General features: G+C 44.1%; 1 protein-coding gene across 1 annotated transcript in view; it reads right to left on the bottom strand.

Annotated features, from left to right (window-relative positions):
- The window catches only part of TMTC1 (transmembrane O-mannosyltransferase targeting cadherins 1), a 177,420-nt gene that overhangs the window by 55,410 nt on the left and 98,690 nt on the right, over positions 1-23,320 (bottom strand). Inside the window, exon 9 of the mRNA XM_037514093.2 lies at positions 10,809-10,930. Within this exon, the coding sequence (XP_037369990.1) occupies positions 10,809-10,930 (122 nt within the window). The remainder of the gene's footprint in view (positions 1-10,808; positions 10,931-23,320) is intronic.

The following is a 23,320-nucleotide window of genomic DNA, read 5'->3' as shown; positions in this document are numbered from 1 at the left end:
GTTCTTCCTGCATTTGGGCCTCCTGCTCCACCTGTGACCTGCCTCTATCCCATCCAACCAGCTACTGGTGACGGTGTCCCCCTGAGGCAGCTCAGTCCTGGCCCACTCCCTACCAGCCCAGGCTCTGATAGAGCGACTCCACTCGCTGGACTCAGGACATGTCGCCCAGGGGCAGCCTTCCTGGGCTCTGGGCCCTCATTCAGGCACAGGGCTCCCCGGACTTGATGTGGCCAGGCCCGTACTCACAGCCTGGTATCTCCTGCTGAGGGCCTGACCACTGCCCTGGGACAAGAGGGGCTGGCACCACTTGGGTCACCCCAGCTCAGCATCCTCCTGACATGCATCCCTTGCCGAAAATGAGCAGACACGGGTGGCAGAGTCCAACCCAGCGCATGACAAATGCTGGCTTGAAATCTTAAGGGGAAAAACAGTCACATTTTCCACAAGGTTATTCTGAATCACAAAACAGTGGAACTCTGCGGCTGAGAGGTCAAGCAGCACTGGGGTCACTGGAGTTTAAGATTTCCCAGATAGTCAAAATGTCCCAAAAGGGGAACTGGATGGGACAGGGAGGAACTGATGAAGGGTGTGTCCCCTGCTCTTCTCGCTTCACGTGAAGAGAGAAAGTGTATCTTAATTCCGAAAACAGAGAAGAGGTATGATCGCATGCTTTTTTTAAATGCATGGAGCCAACTTAATGCAAACTCCCATGCTCTCTCATGCTCTCTTTTTTTCGATCCACATCTAACTGTCTGCAGGCCAGGGCAACCTCTGACAGGGAGATCTGAGTCACACTGGGGGACTACAGTAAGGGTGGCTGCCTGGTTTTACAGAGAAGAAAAGAGCCCCCCAAGACGGCAGGCAGCGGGGACCATGGGTTGTGAGGATTCGTGGTCCAATCTTCCTGCTGGGTCTCTTAAAATTAGCTTTGGCTAATAATGTCTTGGTCCTTCTAGTCTGGCAAATTATCAAGCATCACATAGATTTATGTAATAAAAACTATAAAAAAGGACCTCCCCTGGTGGCACAGGCAGTTAAGCGCTGTGCTGTGAGGCTGTCCACAGCCTCTGCAGCACGGGTTCCATCCCGGCCGGCCTGCGAGAGTCCCACATGGCGAGCAGACCTCTCCTGTCTCGCCCACTGCTCCCCTCAGCAGTGTATTTCATCAGTCTGCCTGTTCTGTTCCCCGCTCTGTCTCTGGTGGATCCTCTCACCCTCCTGCACATCTGGCCTGTACCCCGGTTCTTGTATGCATAAATAAATAAATCTTTAAAAAAAAAACTTAAAAAAGAAAAAAATAAAAAGTTATCTCCAGTCTAAGTGAGAGGGACTCAGGGTGACTAAGCAACTCACTCACACCCATGTGGGGCCCCAGAGCAAGCAGTTTACTAAGACAGCAAGACTCTAGAGGGGGAAAGGCGAGGGCAGTGAGGGAGGTTCCAGGGAAGGCACAGGGGGCAAAGGTTCTGCTTCTCCAGGGAAGCAAGAAGAGGAGGTTAGGTCTTCCTACAACTGCCCTCAGAGTTGACTTGTAAATAACAACCCCCGTCCAGCCTTCTGAGTCCTTCCTATGAAGCCAACCTTTGTGTGGCAGATTTTTGTTCCCCTACAATGTCAGATGATATCTCTATTGACTTGAATATTTGGCAAAATTTTGACTCTCTCTCAAACAATCTCAGTCTCTTCCAGCAACTCTGAAGAAGCCCATGTGTGAGCAGCTCATGAGAAGGGGATCCCACTATCGGAGGACAGAGCTCGTGTGACCTCGGTCGCCATTCTCATCTGCATCCTGCGAAACCAGCAGTGTGGTACTGCTGTCTTGCTGTCTTAGGGTGTCTTGCTGTCTTAGCTGTCTTAGTGCCCATGTGAGAGTAAGCCTTTCACGTTAGCCGCTGGGATCTGAGGACAGTTCTCTAAACTGAAGATGAATGAGTCACCCACTGGCCTCTGCTGTGTCTGGCAGGTTGAGAGCTTGGGGGCGGCACCATGCTAACAGGTCTCTAAGAGCTGGGAGAGGTGTCAGTTGTCTTTCTTCCCTCAGGACATGTGACCTGCCTTCTCCTTCTGTGGTCTCGACTCTTCCTGTTCAGCAAGACACACAATGTTTTGGAAATTTACTTACACCTGCCCACCTGCCCACCTCTCCACTTTCTCAGGTTTTCTTAAAGTAGCTGAGGAATTTGCTCCTTGCCCTCAAGTGAGTAAATTGCCCTTCCTGTGGCTGATGAGCAGATGTGAGCCACACCAAATGACTTAACTGGAGAGTTCTCAACAACTCTCTCTGCTTCGTCAAGTCTAAGAAATTTCAGTCCTTTGAGGGGCTAATGTGGCTTTTATAAAATACAAGAGGGCCCCCATAAATTATATGCATCTCTTAAGGTAAGAATAAGAGATCAACAGTTCTGTGAATGGATGATTTCAAACTCAAAATCTCTCACCTTTTCAAAAAAGACACCCACAAAACTGGCATTTATCACCCAAAGCAAAGATTATTCCAATTTCTTCTGGCAGTAAAAGTCTTGACCTCACAGCCAGGCAGTGGTAAGCAGACAGTCCCTTTTACCCACACATTTGGAAGTACAAGGAGAGGAAGGTGGCTTTCTGGCCCTGTTCTAGTTAGGAGAGGGGAGAACAGGAGCCAGGAGATGTAAGTGGCTTGTTCATTGCCAAGGAAAAGGCAGAGGCTGAAGGAGTGCAGTTGTGTGACTCATTCTGGGCTTTCTCGAAAAATGGCTAAAGCAGGCCCCTGGGACTCACCTGGGCCCCAGCAAGGGGACCTGACTTCTGTCCGTGGTTGAGTGTCTAAGACCTGGCTCCATGGCAACCTGAAGCCGACATTTAATGAGCAGAAAGTGCACCTTGCACCGAAGACCTCGAAACTGAGCCTTCTCTGAACACTTCCTCTGCTGATGGCTGACTCAAGTTGTTGTGAAAACACAGTCATTCTACAAGAAGATGGTGAAATGTGTGTGTGCTCAGCAATGTCACTGAGTCACTGTGTATATTTAGGTTTTGCCTGAAAGCATGGCAGACAATGTCGGAGTCAGGGAGAGAGAATTCTGGTGTATAAGAGGCTTGGACACGTACTCCACATCGTCAGGAGCTGGCCTGTAGGTATATGAGGTGCGGGAGGCCTCCTCTGGGGCCCAGGCACCTTTCAAAGGGCACCCTCAGCATCTGCAATTTCTCTGGGCCTGCAACTAGTCGATAGCAGCTCAGTGCCTGGCTCTCTGTCATCTCCACGGAGACGAGGCCACCGGTCACCACTGGGGAAATTTTTTTCTGGCGAAAGCACCCCACTCCTCCATTTCCAAAGAAAATCACCATATTTATACCCTGTAGCTGAGGTTAAGTTGCTCTCAGACTCCAGAGCACAAAGCAAAAAATGTATCTGATGTTCAATTTGAGGCTAGAGTTCGCAGAAGCAGCTCATCTGCGGATGGCCCGGCCTTCTATGCCCTATTGAGTACGGTCTGGTCAATTGACAATAAAAACAAGCAACTTAGTGTACGGAATGACTGATAACAAAGGCTCAACACAAGTTGTGACCCCCATAGTGTTAAAAACAGTAGTCATCAGTATGACACAACTTAAACTTGTGAGGATCTGTTAAATGCTTCCAGTGAAAGACAACATTTTGCTAAGCAGCGGTTAATCGACTCTTTGAGAGCAGAAACCGAGAAGCACTTATGTTTGTAGCCTCAGATTCTAGCACATCATGCTTGGCAAAGGCACTCCGTGAACTGCCATTGAATGAAGAGCAGCTGTGGACTCACTGGGCACTACCGAGGAAGCTGGTCTAGACTGACTTCTCTCGGCCCATCCACCCTTGGTGGCCCTGCTGCCAGATATCATGGGCCATTGTCTCAAGGCAACACAGAATACAAGGAATTTGAGTCATTATTTTGTTCTTTTTGAACACTACTTATCAAATAATAAACTTCCTAAACTGTGCAGAAGACACACTAAGAAAAAGAAGGTTGTCTTTCCCTCCCCCAAGTTATAAGAAGATGGTAGAGTCTTATAAAAGCTATTAGGTACTTGGCTTGAGGGGCAATCTAAATTTATGACATTCATTTCTAATTATATATATTTTTAAATTCCTAATGCAATTATCAATAGATGCTATTTTATTTTATTTTTTTTAATGATTAATACAGATTTATTTAATGACTTGATTAGCATGATATTGCCATTTGATTGATGTTATGCTTTAAGTAGTAGAATTGCCAGAATGAGCTTCTGTAAAGAACATTGTATGTCAAGTCTTAAAAAAGATTTTTCTCACTTATTTATGAGGTTTCTTATTACTTGTCATTCTGATTGGTATAACATTTTAAAATTCTGTGAATATTTTTTTTTAAATAATAAATTTTATTTTTATATTCCCCCATACAATTGCAAAAGCCCCATTCTGACCCCAATCCTTCCCTTCCCACCCCCCACCCCCCAAAAAGTGTCTCTGGTTCATAGTTTTTTGTTGATTTTGATTTTCACTTTCTTATATTCATTTTCCTGGTCCCTTATTTAAGTTTTCTAGATTCCTGCTATGAGTGAGACCATCCGGTATTTTTCTTTTTCTTTTTGGCTTATTTCACTGAGCATGATCCCTTCCAGCGCCATCCATGTTGCTGCAAATTGCATGTGTTTATCTTTTTTGAATGCTGAGTAATATTCCATGGTATATATGTACCACATCTTCTTGATCCAGTCATCTATTTTTGGGCATTTGGGTTGTTTCCAAAGCTTAGCTATTGTAAACAGTGCTGCTATAAACATAGGGGTGCAGGTGTTCTTTGGAATTGATGTTTCTGTGTCCTTTGGGTAAATACCTAGGGGTGGAATTGCTGGATCATATGGAAGCTCTATGTTTAGTAGGTCCAGAAATCTCCACACAGCTCTCCATAGTGGTTGGACCAGTTTGCACTCCCACCAACAGTGCAGAAGAGTTCCTTTTTCTCCACACCCTCGCCAACATTTGTTGTTGCTAGTTTTTTTAATATGTGCCATTCTCACTGGTGTGAGATGGTATCTCATGGTAGTTTTGATTTGCATTTCCCTGATTACAAGTGATGTTGAACATTTTTCCATATGCCTGTTGGCCATTTGCATTTCCTCTTCAGAGAAGTTTCTTTTTAGCTCTTCTGCCCATTTTTTGACTGGATTATTTTCTTTGTTGTTGCTGAGTCTCATCAGCTCTTTGCAGATTTTTGTGATCAGTCCTTTATCATTAGTGTTGGGTGCAAAAATGTTCTCCCAGTTGGTGGGGTTTCTCTTTGTTTTTGTTATTGTCTCTTTTGCTGTGCAGAAGCTCTTTAATTTGATGTAGTCCCAGCTGTTTATCTTTGCCTTCACTATCACTGCTTTGGGTGATGTGTCTGTAAAGATGTCTTTGATGTGCAAATCACGAAGTGTTTCGCCTATATTTCCTTCTATGTATTTTATGGTTTCAGGTCTTATGTCTAGTTCTTTAATCCATTTTGAGTTGATTTTTGTGTATGGTGTGAGGTAGTGGTCAAGCTTCATTCTTTTGCATGTAGCGACCCAGTTTTCCCAGCACCATTTATTGAACAAACTTTCTTTGTTCCAATGCATAGTCTTTGCTCCTTTGTCAAAGATTAGTTGACCATAAATCTGTGGGTTTATTTCTGGATTTTCTATTCGATTCCATTGGTCTGTATGTCTGTTCTTGTTCCAATACCATGCAGTTTTGATGATTATGGCTTTGTAGTATAGTTTGAAGTCTGGGAGTGTGATGCCTCCATTCCCTTTTTTTTTTCAGTAGAGCTTTGGCTATTCGGGGTTTTTGGTGATTCCATATGAATTTCATCAATAATTGTTCTATTTCTTTGAAGAATGACATTGAAATTTTGATTGGAACAGCATTGAATCTGTATATTGTTTTTGGTAGGATGGCCATTTTAATAATGTTTATTCTTCCAATCCATGAGCAGGGGATGTCTTTCCATTTCTTTGTGTCTTCTTCTATTTCTTTTAACAGTGTTTTATAGTTTTCTTTGTATAGGTCCTTTACCTCTTTTGTTAGATTTATTCCCAAATATTTGATTTTTTTTGTTTCGATAATAAAAGGGATGGTTTTTTTGATTTCTTCTTCTTCAGATTTGTTGTTTGTGTATAGGAAGGCTACTGACTTTTGCGTGTTGATTTTGTATCCTGCCACTTTACTGAATTGATTGATGAGTTGAATTAGTTTTTCTGTGGAGATTTTGGGGTTCTCTATGTATATTATCATATCATCTGCAAATAGTGATAGTTTGACTTCTTCTTTTCCTATTTGGATTCCTTGGATGTCTTTCTCTTGTCTTATTGCTCTGGCTAGGACTTCCAGTATTATATTGAAAAGCAGTGGTGAGAGTGGACATCCTTGTCTTGTTCCAGATCTTAATGGAATTGCTTTCAGCTTTTCACCATTGAGAATGATACTGGCTGTTGGCTTGTCATAGATGGCCTTTATGATGTTGAGGTATGTTCCTTGTATCCCAAGAATTTCAAGGGCTTTTATCATGAATGGGTGTTGCACTTTGTCGAAAGCTTTCTCAGCATCTATTGATATTATCATATGGTTTTTATATTTCTTTTTGTTGATGTGTTGGATAATGTTGATTGATTTTCGGATGTTAAACCATCCTTGTGTCCCTGGAATGAATCCAACTTGGTCGTGGTGAATTATCTTATGGATACATTGTTGGATTCTGATAGCTAAAATTTTATTGAGGATTTTTGCATCAGTGTTCATTAGGGAGATTGGCCTGTAGTTTTCCTTTTTTGTGTTGTCCTTATTCGGTTTTGGTATTAGTGTAATATTGGCTTCATAGAACGTGTTTGGTATTGTCCCTTCCTTCTCAATTTTTTGGAAGAGTTTGTGAAGGGTAGGCACTAATTCGTCTCTGAATGTTTGGTAGAATTCATTTGTAAATCCATCAGGTCCTGGGCTTTTGTTTTTGGGAGGTTTTTGATTACCATTTCAATTTCGCTAATTGTAATTGGTCTGTTTAGGTGTTCTATTTCTTCTTTATCTAGCTTTGGGTGATTGTAGAGTTGTAGGAATTTGTCCATCTCCTCTAGATTGTTGAACTTGTTTCCATATAACTGTTCATAGTAGTTACTGATTATTCTTTTTATTTCTGCTGTGTCTGTTGTGATTTCTCCTCTTTCATTTATGATCCTGTGTATTTGTGCTTTCTCCCTTTTTTCCTTTGTGAGCCTGGCTAGGGGTTGTCTATTTTATTTATTTTTTCAAAGAACCAGCTCTTGGTTTCATTGATCTTTTGGATTGTTTTTTTAGTTTCAATTTCATTTATTTCTGCTTTGGTTTTTATTATTTCTTTTCTTCGACTGGTTTTGGGGTTTTTTTGTTGTTCTTTTTCTAGATCTTTGAGCTTCGAGATTAGGTTGTTTCTTTGAGTTCTTTCTTGTTTTTTGATGTGAGCTTCTATTGCTATATATTTTCCTCTTATTACTGCTTTTGCTGCATCCCATACATTTAGGATATTGGTGTCCTCCTTGTCATTCAATTCAAAGAATTTTTTAATTTGTTCTTTGATCTCCTCGTTAGTCCAGTGGTCTTCCATTAGTGTGGTTTTTAATCTCCATGAGGTAGGATAGTTCCTTGCCTTCTTTTTATGGTTTATTTCTAGTTTGATGCCTTCGTGGTCAGAAAAGATGGTTGGTATGATTTCAATCTTGGTGTATCTGTTGATGTTTGTCTTGTGCCCCAGTATGTGATCGATCCTGGAGAATGATCCGTGTGCGCTTGAGAAAAATGTGTACTCCGTTTTTTTTGGGTTTAGTGTTCTATAGATGTCTGTTAAGCCCAAATGCTCTAGGTCCTTATTTAGAGCTTTAGTTTCTTTACTTATTTTTTGTCTTGTTGATCTATCCATTGTTGATAGTGGTGTGTTGAAGTCTCCCACTACGTATGTGTTTTCTCTGATGTCTGTTTTCAGAGAGGACAACAGTTGTCTGATATATTTTGGTGCTCTTTTGTTTGGTGAATATATGTTAATGAGTGTTATTTCTTCTTGAAGTATTGTCCCCTTGATCATAATGTAGTGACCATTGGGGTCTCTTTTTATTTTTTTGAGTTTGAAGTCTGTTTTATCTGATATAAGTATAGCTGTTCCTGCTTTCTTTTTTGGCCCATTTGCTTGTAGGATTGTTTTCCATCCTTTGACTTTGAGCCTATTTTTATCTTTTGTAGCTAAATGTGTTTCCTGGAGACAGCAAAAGGTTGGGTTTTGTTTCTTAATCCAGGCTGCAACTCTGTGTCTTTTTATTGAAGAGTTTAGTCCATTTACATTTAGAGTTAATATTGATATGTTAGCATCTGTATTTGCCATTGTGTTTGTCTTTCCTTTGATTTTATTTATTTATTCTTTTAATAACTTTTTTTTTTTTTGGTCTTTTTTCGTTGTTATTCGTCCCTGAGGTTCTGGCTTTAGGATTCCTTGTAGTATTTTTTGGAGTGGGGGTTTAGTCGCAATGAAATTCCGGAGTATCTCTTTGTCTGGGATGGTCCATATTCTTTCTTCATGGAGGAAAGAGAGCTTTGCGGGATAGAGTATTCTTGGTTGGCATCTGTTTTCTTGGAGTCTGTTGACTATGTCCCTCCACTCTCTCCTTGCCCGTAGTGTTTCTTCAGAGAAGTCTGATGTCAGCCTGATTGGTTTTCCTTTGAATGTTATCTGTTTCTTCCCTCTTGTCAGCTTCATTATTTTTTCCTTGTCCAATAGATGCTATTTTAATTGATATGTAAATTTTGTTGCAATTAAATTTAAAATTAATTTAAATTTCTAACTCAACATCAAAAAAATAAAAATTAAGCTTCCTTATAATTTCTGGTATATGACACTGTCTTTTATCAAGTTTAAGCTTATATGTGTGTGTGTGTGTATCACTCAAAATTCTTAATTGTAGGAACTTTACTAAAATCCCTACTTTTTAAAATTTTTTTTATTATTTTTTCTTACCTTGTTGTAGTCCCCATAGTTCTCCCACCACCATATCACCTGTGAACCATCACCACAGTCCCTTGTGTTCATCCCTCCCTTGTTTTGCCCCCCTCCTAGCCCTTCCTTTGCTGTATGCCTCAGAACTATGGTCAGCTTGTTAATTTTGACTTTTTCTTGACCTTTTCTTTGATTCCTCTATATTCAACATATAAGTTAGACCATCCGGTATTTATCTTTTTCCTTTTAATTTCCACTAGGATAATCACTTCCAGCTCCATCCATGTTGCAAAATTCATCCTTGTTGAGTTTGTCTTTTTTGATTCTTGCATAATATTCCATTATTATGGGTACATAATATTCCATTGTATACAACTTTTTGATCCAATCGTCTATTTGGGGGGCATTTGGGTTGTTTTCAAATCTTGAGTATTGTAGGTAGCACTGCAATAAATATAGGAGCGTAGGTTTCCTTTCCAAAGAGTGTTTTTTGTGTTTTTTGGGTAGATTCCTAGCGGTGGAATCACTGGATTCTATGGTAGTTTCATTTTCAGGGTTGTGAGGATCCTCCACACAGCTTTTCCTAGTGGCTGGACCAGTTTACATTCCCACACCCTTTCCAGCATTTGTTGTTTCTGGTTTTTTTTTTTATATGGGCCATTCTCACTGGAGTGAGGTGGTATCTCATTGTGGTTTTGATTTACATTTCCCTCATAATTAGTGATGTTGAACATTTTTTTCATATGTCTGTTGGCCATTTGCATTTCCTCTTTAGAGAAGTTTCTTTTTAGCTCTGCTGCCCATTTTTTTGATTGGGTTGTTTGCTTTGTTTTTGTTGAGTGCTGTAAGTTCTTTGCAGATCTTTTGATACCAGTCCCTTGTCAGTTGTATGAGGTGCAAGTATTTTCTCCCATTCAGTAGGATGTCTCTTTGTAAAATTCCTACTTTAAAAATGAGAATACTTTCAGGCCTCCCCTGGTGGCGCAGGTGGTTGAGCACAGTGCTGTGAAGCTGTCCACGGCTTCTGCAGTGCCGGTTCGATCCCAGCCGGCCGGTGAGGGTTCCACATGGTGTGGCAGATCTCTCCTGTCTCACCCACTGTTCCCCTCAGCAGTGTATTTTGTCTGACTGCCTGTTCTGCTCCTGCTCTGTTTCTGGTGAATCCTCTCACCCTCCCGCAAATCTGGCCTGTACCCTGGTTCTTGTGTAAATAAATAAAAATCCTTAAAAAAAAAATGAGAAAACTTTCATGTCGTCTTAAGTGTCATGAGTCTCACTTAAGGTCACACAAAGGACAAGCGGCAGAACCATTTCTGGGCAGCTGAGAGGTGTGACCTCTCAGTGCCGACAGGTGAATGAGGACGAGAATAGATGCTCTTCCACTCAGGCCAACACTCAGAGCTCAGTTGCATGATGTCGTCACATACCTAAATGCCCTGGACTGTGTTTAGCCCTTTTTTCCATTAAGGACTAATTTTGAGATTGTTCCAATTTTATGTTAATGGAGAAAGAGAGGGACACACAGAGAGAAGGAAGCTGCAAGTCAGTTACAGTACTACTAAACGTAGTACTTTCCTGCAGTTCTTGCATGTCACTGTCATCATGTGGAACAAAACACACTGAGACACACAGGTGCTGGGTGCCACTGCTGCCTCCTGGACTCGCTGGGGCTGGTACCGCACTATCACTGGAGGGATGCGGGGTAAACACCTGCAAACCAGCCCTTGCCCCACCTGTTCTGGCTGCTTCTACAGCTCAGGAAGTGGCCACCCCGTCCCACCCACCGGGGACTGTCCCGCAGCTGGGCATGGGGTCTCCAAGACCAGGAGTGGCAGTTACCTAGGCATGTACAGGACTCTCTCAGCCACCACGAAGCCCACCCTGAAGAAGAGGTTGCTGGCAGGCAGGAAGGGCAGAACTAGGAACAGCAGGCCCACGAGCACCTCTCTGTGCTCCAGTCTCTGAAACATAAGAACAAAGGACAAGTGAGTTCCTGCTGAATCTCACATTTAACCTCTTCTTCATTTTCTCCCTGGCCAGGGAGCTACCCACATGGCGCAGCAGATCTCTCCTGTCTCGGCCTCTGCTCCCCTCAGCAGTATATTTCAGTGGATCTGCCTGTTCTGCTCCCCATTCTGTCTCTGGGGAATCCTCTCACCCCCACGCCTCTGGTCTACACTCCAGTTCTTCTATGCCAAAGGAAAAAAAAAAAAAGACAAATGTTGGGCTTAATTCACAGTTATAATATGTGAGAGTAAGAAACTGAGAAAACTTCTCTCTTACAAGCTAAAGGGGAAAAAAAGGTGATTTCTGTTACCTGTCAAAGTTATCAACCCAAATCCGAAAGCCTTCTGCAATCAAAACACGTCACCCTGCCAGTGCGAGACCCCCTCCCATGCTGCTCCTAAACAGAAGGTGATAAAAGCCCAAGGGCCTCTGGTCTCATCACTAGTCGTTTAAAAGCTCTTTTCCTATTAACTGACATGGTCACATTCTGCTCTTGCCCCCCCTGTAACTGTGCATTCAGAGGGCTGACAGCTACCACAGGCAGAGAGGGAAGGTCCCAGGGCCCAAGCCACCCAAACCACAAGGGGCTGTGGTGCGCTGGAATGGCGGGAACTTTCAAGGTTCCCCAGGGCAGCTGTTAAAAGTAAATGCTCTTCCCCACCAGCCACTCTTTATACCAAATGCTGGCGTCCTGGGTCACAAACCGCTGAGCCACCTCGGCCTGTGCAAGTTGCCGGGTCCTTCTGCACATCCAGTGGCTGAACACAAAAAATGAGAGCAGTTTTTAGGTGCAATTCTGCCGAGATTGCAACCATTTATCAGGGACACTCATGCACTGGCACAGTCACATCCCAGGGGCTCTGTCCCACCTCAGGCCATCCACAGAGCTTAGGCCCAGGAGGAATGAGATTCTGAGGGAAGGACTGACCCCCACCCAGATAAGGCCCATCACTCTGTCCCCAGCTCCTCTACATGAGCAGAAGACAATCTCCAACTTTCTCCCATTACAAGGAGAGCCTCACTTGGGAGAGGCCACCCTCCTTGGAGCGAAGAGTGAGCTGTTCCCTCGTTATGTGTGGCCATGCAGGGAGCACTACCCCAGCGTGAGCCTCAGGGGCTTGGTCACCGCAGAAGTGTCCCCCACCCCATTTCTGACGGCAGCCTCCACTCCGGACAGTTGCGGTCCTGGGCCTCTGCTCCATGTCTTACTTCTCACTTGCTGCTGAAGCAGAGGGGGAATTGGAAACAAACAAGTTTCCTCAAGTTCATTTATGAGGGTCTATTGCTAAAGGGATGAGAACAAGAGGACTTCAGAGGGCCGCAGTGGGTGGTGGTGATCGTTTGTGAAGATACAAATATGGCAGGTGAGAAAACATCCCTCCACTGCCCAGAGTGGCCTTCGGTGCTCACATCCCCACCGTCCTGGCACACCCATCCTCGCACACCCAGCCCTGGCTTCCTACCCCGCATCACAGTCATGTGGCCTTACCAAAACCCTGACAATGGCCACCAAGTTCAAGGAAGGGGTGAAGGTCTGTTACCAGGTGCCCTGTTTGGAAACTCACAGGCCTGCAAGAGGCCTTAGGAGGACTTGGTGAGAAGACAGTTTGAACTCTTTAAAAGCAATGTGCCTTGGGCCTCCCTGGTGCCCTAGGGGTTAAGTTTCAGCTATCACCACTGCAACCTGAGTTTGATTCCCCAAACAGAGAGCTGACCCACATGGCGCAGTAGACCTCTTCTGTTTCACCCACTGCTCCCCTCAGCAATGGATTTCAGTGAATCCGCCTGTTCTGTTCCCCCCTCTGTCTCTGGTGGATCCTCCTCCCACCCCAACCTCTGGCCTGCACCCCAGTTCTTCCATGCAAAAATAAATTTTAAAAATAATAAATAAGGCCTGGTGTCTTGGACATGTAAAGTCTATATACAGCACCTCCCTTCCTGAACGCCCCTCCCCACCCAGGTGATGTCATTTGATCTATTCTAATACACTTGTGCTTGAAGGCCTTGCCTGCCATCAGCGTTCTGACCACAGTAATGTAGCTATAAGCCTAAGAGCTCATATGACAAACTTGCTTTCTTTTTAATACTCTTCGTAGCATCTTGAGGCAAAGCCTATGTAAGACTAAAGAATGTCAGGAATTTTTTATGGAGGTCGAGCATCCCCCAGGCTGTAGTTATCACAATCACCACCTGCTAGGGCCTTGCTGCATCATATTTACAGCAAACCACCTAAGAATCTTGCAGTCGCTCAGTCTGCTCCATATTTTCCAGCACAACAGACAATTTCCAGGGGAATTTCTGACATGTTCCAGATGCTTTTATGTCTGGGAGTCGTAGCTGCATATTGCGTGGTTCTCTTAGAACAAGAGGGAATGGAAAGAGGAAAGGCAGAAAGATCCAGGGGCTGACAAGCGTCCTCTGATCTTTTTAAGAGTCTGGAAATAATCAGACACGTGGCAAAATGTGTGGGAGCCTATGAATCATCGAATTAAGAGAAACAGTGTTAGGGTTTCATATTCTCATTCAAAGAGTGGTGATTATTTTGAGTAAATCCCAGTACCACAGAGCATGAAATCTCGCCCAGCACCTAAAGCACAGTGATTGAGAAAAAGAGAGAGAGCAGTTACTGACTGATACTGCAAAGGCCTTTCCTCCATGACAAAACTATCAAATTCTTCCATCAGTAAATCCAGTAAGTCTTCCAGTTAAGGTATAAACATCAGAGATGGCTAAGTCATTTTCTTATTAAAGGGAGTGACTGGTGAAAATGTAAATGCCCAGGGAGGGCAAAGCATAAAAGAAATTATTTAATGATGAGGAAAACCCTCCTGCCAGGACCAGGTGAGGAGCCATGCAGTGCTCGGTGAGTCCATTGCACCAGACACCCCCTGGAAGGCGAGGGAGGGTGTGTGTGTGAGGTGTAAGCCCAGCTCCAGAAGCACCAGCCACCAACAAAGGGGGCATCTTGGGGTGACTGCTCAGGGGCCTCTGATGTCACAAAGCCACAGAATAAGAAGTTGCATTTCTAGATTATTTTGTTCCAATCCCCACTATTAAGAATAATGGAGAGATCCATTAGAATCCAAAGGGATCTCCCTGGTGGTCTAGGGGTTAGGTCTCAGTGTAACAGGGTGGTCCCCAGGAAAAGGGGAAGTTCCAGGTTCCCTGCCCCACCCAAAGGATGGTGGAGCTAAAGAGAAGAAGTTGGAGAAGGGACGGGAGAAGGAAGAAAGCAGGATGGAGAGCCAGGAGACCTGGAGGAGGCACATGGAGCAGAGAGACATGTGAAGAAACTGCACTTGCCTTTTGGTTCTGGACTGGTTGAAAAAAACGTGGGTGAGAGACCCATGGGGAGATGACAATGGCAGCTTTGATCTTGATTGTGATTTTGCTCTTTTCCTCCCAGACTTGTCTGGTTGTTTCTGATCCTTTTCTGTGGGTCCCCACTGGAAGGTGCTTTAGACTTGTGGCAGGCTTTCAGGCCTTGCAATGGGCCAATTCCATTAGGATGGACTTTTACCCATGAGGGGATGGGTAACTTTGGGTGCTAGATTTAGAAACTATATTCTTTGTCTTTTCTGAATTGTTTACTAATTGTATTAAAGTTCCTTTCTATTAAAGTCTCATATGTTTTGTGTTGATGCAGTGGATGGCAGAATCTATTTAGAGCAGGCAGATTTGCAGGGTCTGGGGTGCCCCCTCCCTACCCTGTAACATCAGCACTATCACTGTCTGGCCTGAGGTGAATCCCCGGCCAGGGAGCTGACCCACATGGAGCAGCAGACCTCTCCTGTCTCGTCTGCTGCTCCCCTCAGCAGTGGATTTCAGTCAATCGGTCTGCTCTACTCCCCACTCTGTCTCTGGTGAATCCTCTTAACGCTTGCACCCTCCCACACCTCTCAGAACCTGCACCCCAGTTCTTCTACACACACACAAAAAAAACAACCACAAAAAGAGAAAAGGATCCTTTCTTAGACCCGCCTATGTCTGCTGAATTTTCAATTACCTTTAAAGACATCTGTAATATATCTACAATTAAGAGGTTGAGGTGATGATGCCAGTACTCATTTGTAAATAAGTTGGGAGTATTTGCCATTATTTTCTTTCTCTTAATCAAGACTCATTTTTTTTTTTTTAATTCCACAGAATAGTTCCATGTTGGGATTCTACCCTACAGTTAGTTACACTGGGACCTACCAAATCCCCAAATAAGCTTCAGCATCTTGGGGAGGCTGGGATGGGGCAGGACGGACATCAGTAGCATCACAAATATTTTTGATTGTGTCAATCAGGGTCATAAACTGAAATATGGAGAATATTAAAAAGCAAGCTATTGGATATTTTTTTAAGGTTGGTTATTCATGCAAAATAGCCCTACTGTGCTCCCAGGTTTAGCCATGACACTGTCTTGATGGTGGGGAAGGGTGCAGACCCACGATAGCAAGGACACTGGTCCCCTCATTGTTACCTTCGGGGCCACCATGTGGGTGTCTGTTGTTCTGGTTCAGCCTCACAGGCTGACATGTGCATGAGGGAGGCTGGGCCAGGCAGGCGCACAGCAGCCCAGGGCAGAACTGGCCTCAGATTCAGGTCAGAACCCATGACTCCCCCATTCAGTGGTCCCCCTCCCAGTAGGGAGATGTGGGCCTCAGGGCAGGGATCCTCAACACACTCCGTGCCTGTCCCCAGTCTGTGCTCATGAATTTAAAGTGGCCCCCCCAAATGAGCTAGAGAGAACTAATGAGCTAAGCAACAACTTGAATCACATACAGTGAAGCAAGGATGCAGGAGCATGTAAGAGCAGAGCAGTGGGGCTTTGCATATGTTCCATTCTTAAACAAGGTGTAAATTGCACTTGTCTGCTTTCCAACACCACATCTGACGATGCGTTGAGCCCATTTTCCAGCTCTCATCAGAAAAAAAGATATAAACAGAAATCTTAGCTGGGAGCAGGACTGTTATCACCCAGGGAGAGCAGGTGACAGGTGGAAAGCCAGGGGGAGCAGCAGGAAGAGGCCTGGCCTGCTGGGCCAGAGACAGAGAAGACCCTGGACAATGGCTGTTCCTGTGACACTGGGACACAGAGGCCACTGTGACCCCAGTCACCCCAAAGCAGGACCAAGCCAGTGAGCTACGCATGGGCTAGAAAGTTGGACCTGTGACAGTGTGAGGGGGTTTGTGAGTTGAGGACAGAGAAGGGAAGGAGAGCGTGGTGCCTGCAGGGAGTGGGCACCGCATGAGAACAAGGAGGTCAGAAGGAAAACTCAGCACCACTGGTGCAGTCTTCCCTCCCTGAGCGCAGTTTTATTTTACCATTTGGTGTAGTAAAACATGGTGCTGATTTTACCAACTTTCATGATGGCTATTCTGGAATTTGAGTGATTCCAGAAAGACCTACCTGCCACAATAATGCGTTAGCCTGTCACATGGCTGGGCTACATGCGGAATGATTTTCTGACTCTGAAAGCAGGTTCAAGAGTTCTCGTCCATGGGGGCCTGTGGCTCTGGCCCAGGCATCAGCTACTGTGTGCAGTGAGGGAAGGGAGCAGCCCTGAGAACCAGGCCAGAGTACCTCAGCCACCTACCAGGTGTCTCTTGCCCCAGAGGAGCTCGCATGTCCCGGCAGACTCCACTAGGTTTTTAATTATTCGTATAAGCCACTGAAAACCCTCCCGGAAAGAAGGAAGAATGTTGATATGCAATCACCTTCCAACAGTTACTCTCATCCTAACCTCATCTCCTTGTTGAGGTGTGTGGTGTTGGAACGGGGAGACGTCTGAGTGCCAGGTGTTGTATGTCCATGGGGCTGTGTGCAGCACAGCATGAGGACTGACCAGGAGCAAGGCCGGGCAGAAGGGAGAGGCCTTGGATGCATGGATCAGCCCCTCAGGAGGAGATGATCTGGCCTCCTCCCCATGCCACCAGGGTCATCTCCACTGACGGCGTGGCACACTGATCCCCGGGCAGACCGAGAACATGGCTTCTTTTACAGCAACCAAAGACCAAGTCAAAGATTTGTGTTGGTTTCCATGATGTGGAAGATAGTGAACGAACAGGTGAGATGGGGACAAAGTGGGGCACTCCATGCCCAAGTGTCCACTCTCAGAAGAACTCAAGATAGAAGTTATTATTAGGGAAGTTGGGTCTCGACACCCCCCCCCCACGTTTTCCCTCAGATTTTATAACTATGCCACAAAATTAGGAAAGGTATATAAACACCTTAAAATCTCTTGACACCCTGTGAGACTGTAATAAATCATCAAGCGGAAATAAGCCCCTCTGAAATACAAATGAGTGGCATTTCCTCTACCATGCAGAGGTCTTGGGAGGTCACAAGAAACTATAAAGAGCAGGATGATAGTGTTAACTCCTCCTAGCAGCCCAGATTGGCCTGGCTCTGTTCCCGAGAGTTCACCATTTACTGCAGCCAACAGTCTGACGTGCGGTTTGTGAGAGCCAGAGAGAGGCCCGAGCGCATCTGCAGCCCACAGCTCTCTGGTTTGCCAACAGGCCCACTCACGGAGAGAGCAAAATAAACAGCCTCAGGGCTGACACGCTTTCTATCTCCCGTGCACACAATCCAGCCGCGAGGTTATCCTTGTCAGGAAATGGGAGAGCCAATCAGTTCACTTGCAAATTCATAGTTAAAAAAAGAATTGCTTCCAGCAGTGAATTTCTAGATTGTTCTCGACATTAGGGAATATGAGCTCAAATGTATCCTGAGTAGAGAAAGGGTGTGAAACGGAGGAGGAAATGAAGGAGAGACCCAGAAGAAGGCAAATTACATTTAGATTCTTAAAGATGCCAAAAGAACTCTTCTGTGGTAAGTCACCAACTCCGCCTGGAGGCCTAAAATTTCTTACACTGTCAAAATAGGACAAGTAGAAACACCTTTAAATTCATCCTGCTGCTTCTTCTGGACCAAGGAAACCCTTAGATTCTAACCCTTGGTCCTTCCACTCAGTTACACCAGGGGCTAAGGGACATGGCCCGGGGGAGGCAGCCTGCTGGAAGGGTCTCTGCCTGACTTGTGCAAGGGGATCTTTTTTTTTTTTTTTTTTTTGGCTTTTTTGATAGCAACAACAACAATAAAATATGTACAAGAACCAATTTCAAAAGAGGCCAACAGGGTGGGGAGCAGGGATTGGGAAACATAGCTGCTGTTTTATATATTAGGTGTGTTAATTACATGTGCTAATTAGTAGCTCTGTGAAGTCAAGTATTAAAATATTAATAAAAAGTTAAATAAGTGAGACTTCAACTGTGATAGGGAGGATGGTTCCCCTCCGATGCCCTGGCTGATGACAAGACAGAAAGACAAAATAAGGTTTCTAGTAAGTTAGAGAAGCAGAGAATTTAAGCGTGGATATTACCCAAAGATCAAGTCCCACCAGGCTGGTAAATACAGACCAAAGGAGATCTGTAAAGGCCCTCTGGGGACCCTTGGGCTGCTCTTTACTTCAGTCCGTTCCTCTCACGTTCCGCAAACACATGCGGGAGCAACTGTGGTCGTTAGGGGGTCTGAATCCATCCTCCTGCCTTCTCCCCACAAGGCTTGGATCCATTAGGAAGGAAATCAGACAAACCCATCCAGCTGTTGACAGAGCTGGAGGCCAGTGAGAGTGGCAGCGGCAGCAAGGGAAAGGCAGGTTGAGTCCTGGGACAGAGGCGCCCCCTGCTCACACCCACACATACGCATGCATGCCCCATCGCCTCCTGGACATCACTTTCTGTGGCTTTAAAATCCACACACATCTCCAGCCTGTCAGCCTCCTGTTGTCACGGAAGCACGCCAGCCCTTTCCTGCTCCAGGTCTTTGAACGTGTGTCCCTCCTGTAGGACAGCTCTCCCTAAACAGACCCCTCACCCCTTCGCCTCTTTAATGACTCTTCAGACTTCCTCGCGGCCTTCATCAACATGTGGCCTGTAAAGCAGATGTCTTGAGTGTTTAAGCTCCAGGCAGGTAAGCCCTAATCCAGCACTTGCAGGCACTCAACAATACCAAGCGTGGAAGGGGAAGATGCGGTGAGGCAGAAGAGAAATATTCACCCTGAATATAAGCCATGGTGGCTTTTGTTTAAGTGCAAATCAACCAAAAGCGAAAATAAAACATTTTCTATGACTCCTTGGACTATGACTCAATGTCTATGCTCGTTCATCCAAGAGCTTTTTCCTGATAATGCATGATATGGCCTCACGACCTCAACATTCAAGGCCACAATTAAAGGCAATGCAATTATTTCAATCCAACACTGATGGATGGGCATTGGGAAGCGTTCAAGGCAGGCATAGATGTGTTTATGTTGCTAATATTATTGTGAATGTTTCCTCCAGGGCTGTTTTTCACAGAAGAATGTCCATCAACCAGGACCTCTATTTTATACAAACTAAATCCTACTGTTTGGCATCAGAGTCCTTCAGCTCACGTCTCTAATAACTAATCATCATTAATCATCACACAAGAAAACCAGGGTTCTCTCCACTTGAAGAGGTGACTGAGGAGCAGGAGACTGTTGTGAAGACCCAATTTCAGCAGATTCCAAAGTTCCAGCAGACAGAGAACTGAGCACCAGGCCATAGAAGTGTACACCAGTCGCCAAACCTCTGTCTCCAAACTCTGTAGATGGGAATGTGCAAAGTCCAAGTGGTCTTCAAGAACCACTGGGGGCTTTAGTTACTGTTTGCAAAGGACTGTCAAGATGAAAGCCATCAAGAAGAGTGGAGCTTAGATCAACGAGGCAGAATGCTCGGTGCATTAAAGTGATCGTGAAAGAAATTCCATAGAAGAAGAGGATTAACAGCCTTCCAAAGGGGAAGTTTCCGTTCACTCAATACATTCGGTATCCAAAATGCTCCGGGAGGCCGAGGCCTGGCTGTGTGGGGTCTGCTGCCTTGTGCAGTCTACCACATGGAACACCCCTGACCAAGGTGACAGGTCATGGGGCCCGGCACTGCCCTCAGTTAGAGGGACAGACAGAAGGAAACCCTCACGGAATCCCCCAAACCAGAGCTCCCTCACATCTATGCCTACAGACCTGTTACTGCAGAGCAGTCATGCGGATTCATGGGCCAAGGGCAGGTTCTAATACGACCAACTCACACTGACCCCCAAGCATTTTATACTGCTATTAAATGGGGTCCTTTTCTAGAATGTAGAGAGGCTACTTAAAAAAGGGGAGGAGGGTTCTCAGCATAGCAAAATCTAATTGAACGAAGTCACCATTTTTTAATGACATTATTCATTTATGTAATAGATACTCAATGCAAACAAAAAAAATTAGGTAATAGATATTGCTGAGGCAAGCTCCTGGTGGAAACAGACATTACAAAAATTAAGTATAGGGAAGAAAATGTAAAAAGTGTGAGGGAGGTAAGAAGTGGAGGGGTCTGCATTAAATCAGAGTGGTTAGAGACCTAGGAAGGAGAAAGGTGAACACAAGCTCCTATAAGGCCTTGACATGTTGGATTGTTTCTGGGTATAGTTATACATATCATTGCTATTATATACAATTGACTTACAGAAAAACTGAGAGAATTACTTTTTAAAAAGGTGTTTGCCCCTGCACTGAGATAGCTCTCCATACCTACCAGAGTGGTGCTACACAAAATAATGAAAAATAATGAGTGTGGCAGAGATGCACAGAAATACAAACACTTATACATTCCTGGTGGGATTGGGGAAAACAGTTCCTCAAAAACCTAAGCACACAATTACCATATGACTCAGGAATTGCACTCCAAGGTTTACACAGATACAAAAACTTGCACACTGAAGTGTACAGGAGCAAAACTCATGATAATCAAGAAGTGGAGATGACCTAAATGTTCATCAACAGATGGATAAAAAAACAAATTGTGGCATATATACCGATAGAATATTATTCAGTCATAAAAAAGAATGAAGAATTGAGACATGCTACAACTTAAATGAGTGATTTACAATAATGTTAATATCCCAAGTTTGGCCTATATTGAAAAGACCAGAAACAACAAATGCTGGTAAGGATGTGGACAAAAGGAACCCCCTCCTACACTGCTGGGGGGAATGCAGACTGGTTCAGCCCTTATGGCAAGCTGTGTGGATGTGTCTCAAAACATTAAACATGGATCTGCCATTTGACCCAGTAATGCCACTCCCACATCTACCCCCAAAGTTCAGAAACACTAATTTGAAAGGAAACTTGCACTTCCATGTTTATTGCAGCACTATTTACTATAGCTAACTTATGAAAACAACCTAAGTTCCCCCAAACAGATGAGTGGATCAAGAAGATATGATAGATACACACAGTGGAATGCTACTCAGTGATCAAAAAAGATAAACTCATGCCATTCACAACAACATGGATGGAGCTGGACGGGATAATGCTCAGTGAAATAATTCAGAAGGAGAATGTGACCAGATGGTGTCATTAATATGAGGAATATAAGTAACTAAAATAAGAGTCAGATAAAGACAAGCTTAAAAACTATCCCTGGAAATCTGAAGCACCAAGGTGGGGATGGAGAGGGGAGAGGTAAGAACAAAAAGGGAAGGAAGCACGATGGACTATGGTGGTCGGTGCACTACAGTGATAACACCTGGTAGGGGTATCTAAAACTACCCCAATTAAAAATAAATTAATTAATTGAATAAGTAAATTTCTGGATAACTCATTAAAGTTATCCATTTGCAAGCTGAGTTCATTATGCTGTTTACATCTTTCAGTTACCACAAGTAAAGCTTCGATGAATGTTCACCGACAAAACTTTTGTATGGGGCCTCCCCAGTGGTGCATCAGGTTGAGCACAGTGCTGTGGAGCTGTCCACAGCCTCTGCAGTGTCGGTTCAATTCCTGCCCAGTCAGCGAGCAACCCACATGGCGCCGCAGACCTCTCGTGACTCACCCACTGCTCCCCTCAGCAGTGTATTTCAGTCAATCTGCCTGTTCTGTTCCCCACTCTGTCTCTGGTGGATCCTCTCACCCTCCCGCACTTCTGGCCTGTACCCCAGTTCTTGTATAAATAAATTAATCTTAAAAAAAAACTTTTGTGACGCAAGTTTCTATCTGTCTACAGTAGATACAGGCATGCCTGGTTTTAGGGTGCTTTACAAATGCTGCATTTCTTACAAATTGAAGGTTGGTAGCAACCCCTCATCCCTCAAGTCTACTGAAGCCATTTTTCCAAAGGCTTCATTTTCTGTTCACATTTAAGGTATGTACATTGTTTTTTAGACATTATGCACACTTTACAGACAACAGTAGAATGTAAACATAACTTTTATATATACAGAAACCCCCAAATCCCGAGCCGTGCTTTACTACAACACTAGCTCTATTGTGGTGGTCTGGAACCAATCTCTTTCTATCTCTGAGGTCTGTCTATATCAAGGCACAGAATTGCTTATTTTTGTGTTTAACTTTTGAAGAAGCTGTTGAATTTTTCCAACATGGCTGAGACATTTATTCCCACCAGCAATGTATGAGGATTCCAGTTGCCCCCCATTTCGATCAATACTGAGTGTTGTGAATCTTCTTTATTTTTGTGAATCTTTTTAATTATACTCAGTCTAGTAGGCAAGTAGCAACTGTGGCATTAATTTGAATTTTCCTAATGACTAATGATCTGAGCATCTTTTTTTATTAATCTTTGTAGACTAATAAAGTTTGAGATATGTTTGAGACAAATTGTAGCATGTCTCAAAATCTTTGTAGATTTTTTTCTGAATTGTCTATTTGAATCTCTTGCTCATTTTTAATGAGTTATTTGTCTTATTGAGTGTTAACAGCTTTTGAAATATCCCAGATACAAGTCCTTCACATATATTCCTTTTGCAATTACTTTTTCTGTTATTTGCCTTTTGATTTAGCTAACATTATCTTTGATGATTAAAATTTAAAAACTGATGATATCCAATTTATCAACTTTATCTTTGAAAATTTTTACTTTATGTGTCCTACCTAAGAAACCAAAGTTCACAAAGATTTTCTCCTGATTTCTTGTAGAATTTTTGGTGTTACTTTAATTTTTTATTTAGGATCATGATCCACCTAGAATTAATTTCTAAGTGTACAGTATGAGTGTGTATTTTTTCCCTACAGATACTCCCATGATTCCAATACCTTCTATATAAAAGACTATTCATTCCCCACTGAACTACCTGGGGAACTTTGTCAAATATTAATTGATCGTAGGCCTCCCCCGGTGGCGCAGGTGGTTGAGCACCGCGCTGTGAAGCAGTGCTGGTTCGATCCCGGCCAGCCGGAGAGGGTTCCACATGGCGTGGCAGACCTCTCCTGTCATGCCCGCTACTCCCCTCAGCAGTGTATTTTATCACTCTGCCTGTTCTATTCCCTGCTCTG

This window comes from Talpa occidentalis, unplaced genomic scaffold, assembly GCF_014898055.3.
Source record: "Talpa occidentalis isolate TD23 unplaced genomic scaffold, MPIMG_talOcc4v2.1 talOcc4.16, whole genome shotgun sequence".
NCBI lineage: Eukaryota > Metazoa > Chordata > Mammalia > Eulipotyphla > Talpidae > Talpa > Talpa occidentalis.
Note: the sequence above shows the minus strand (reverse complement) of the source record. Positions and strands in the feature narration are given on the sequence as shown.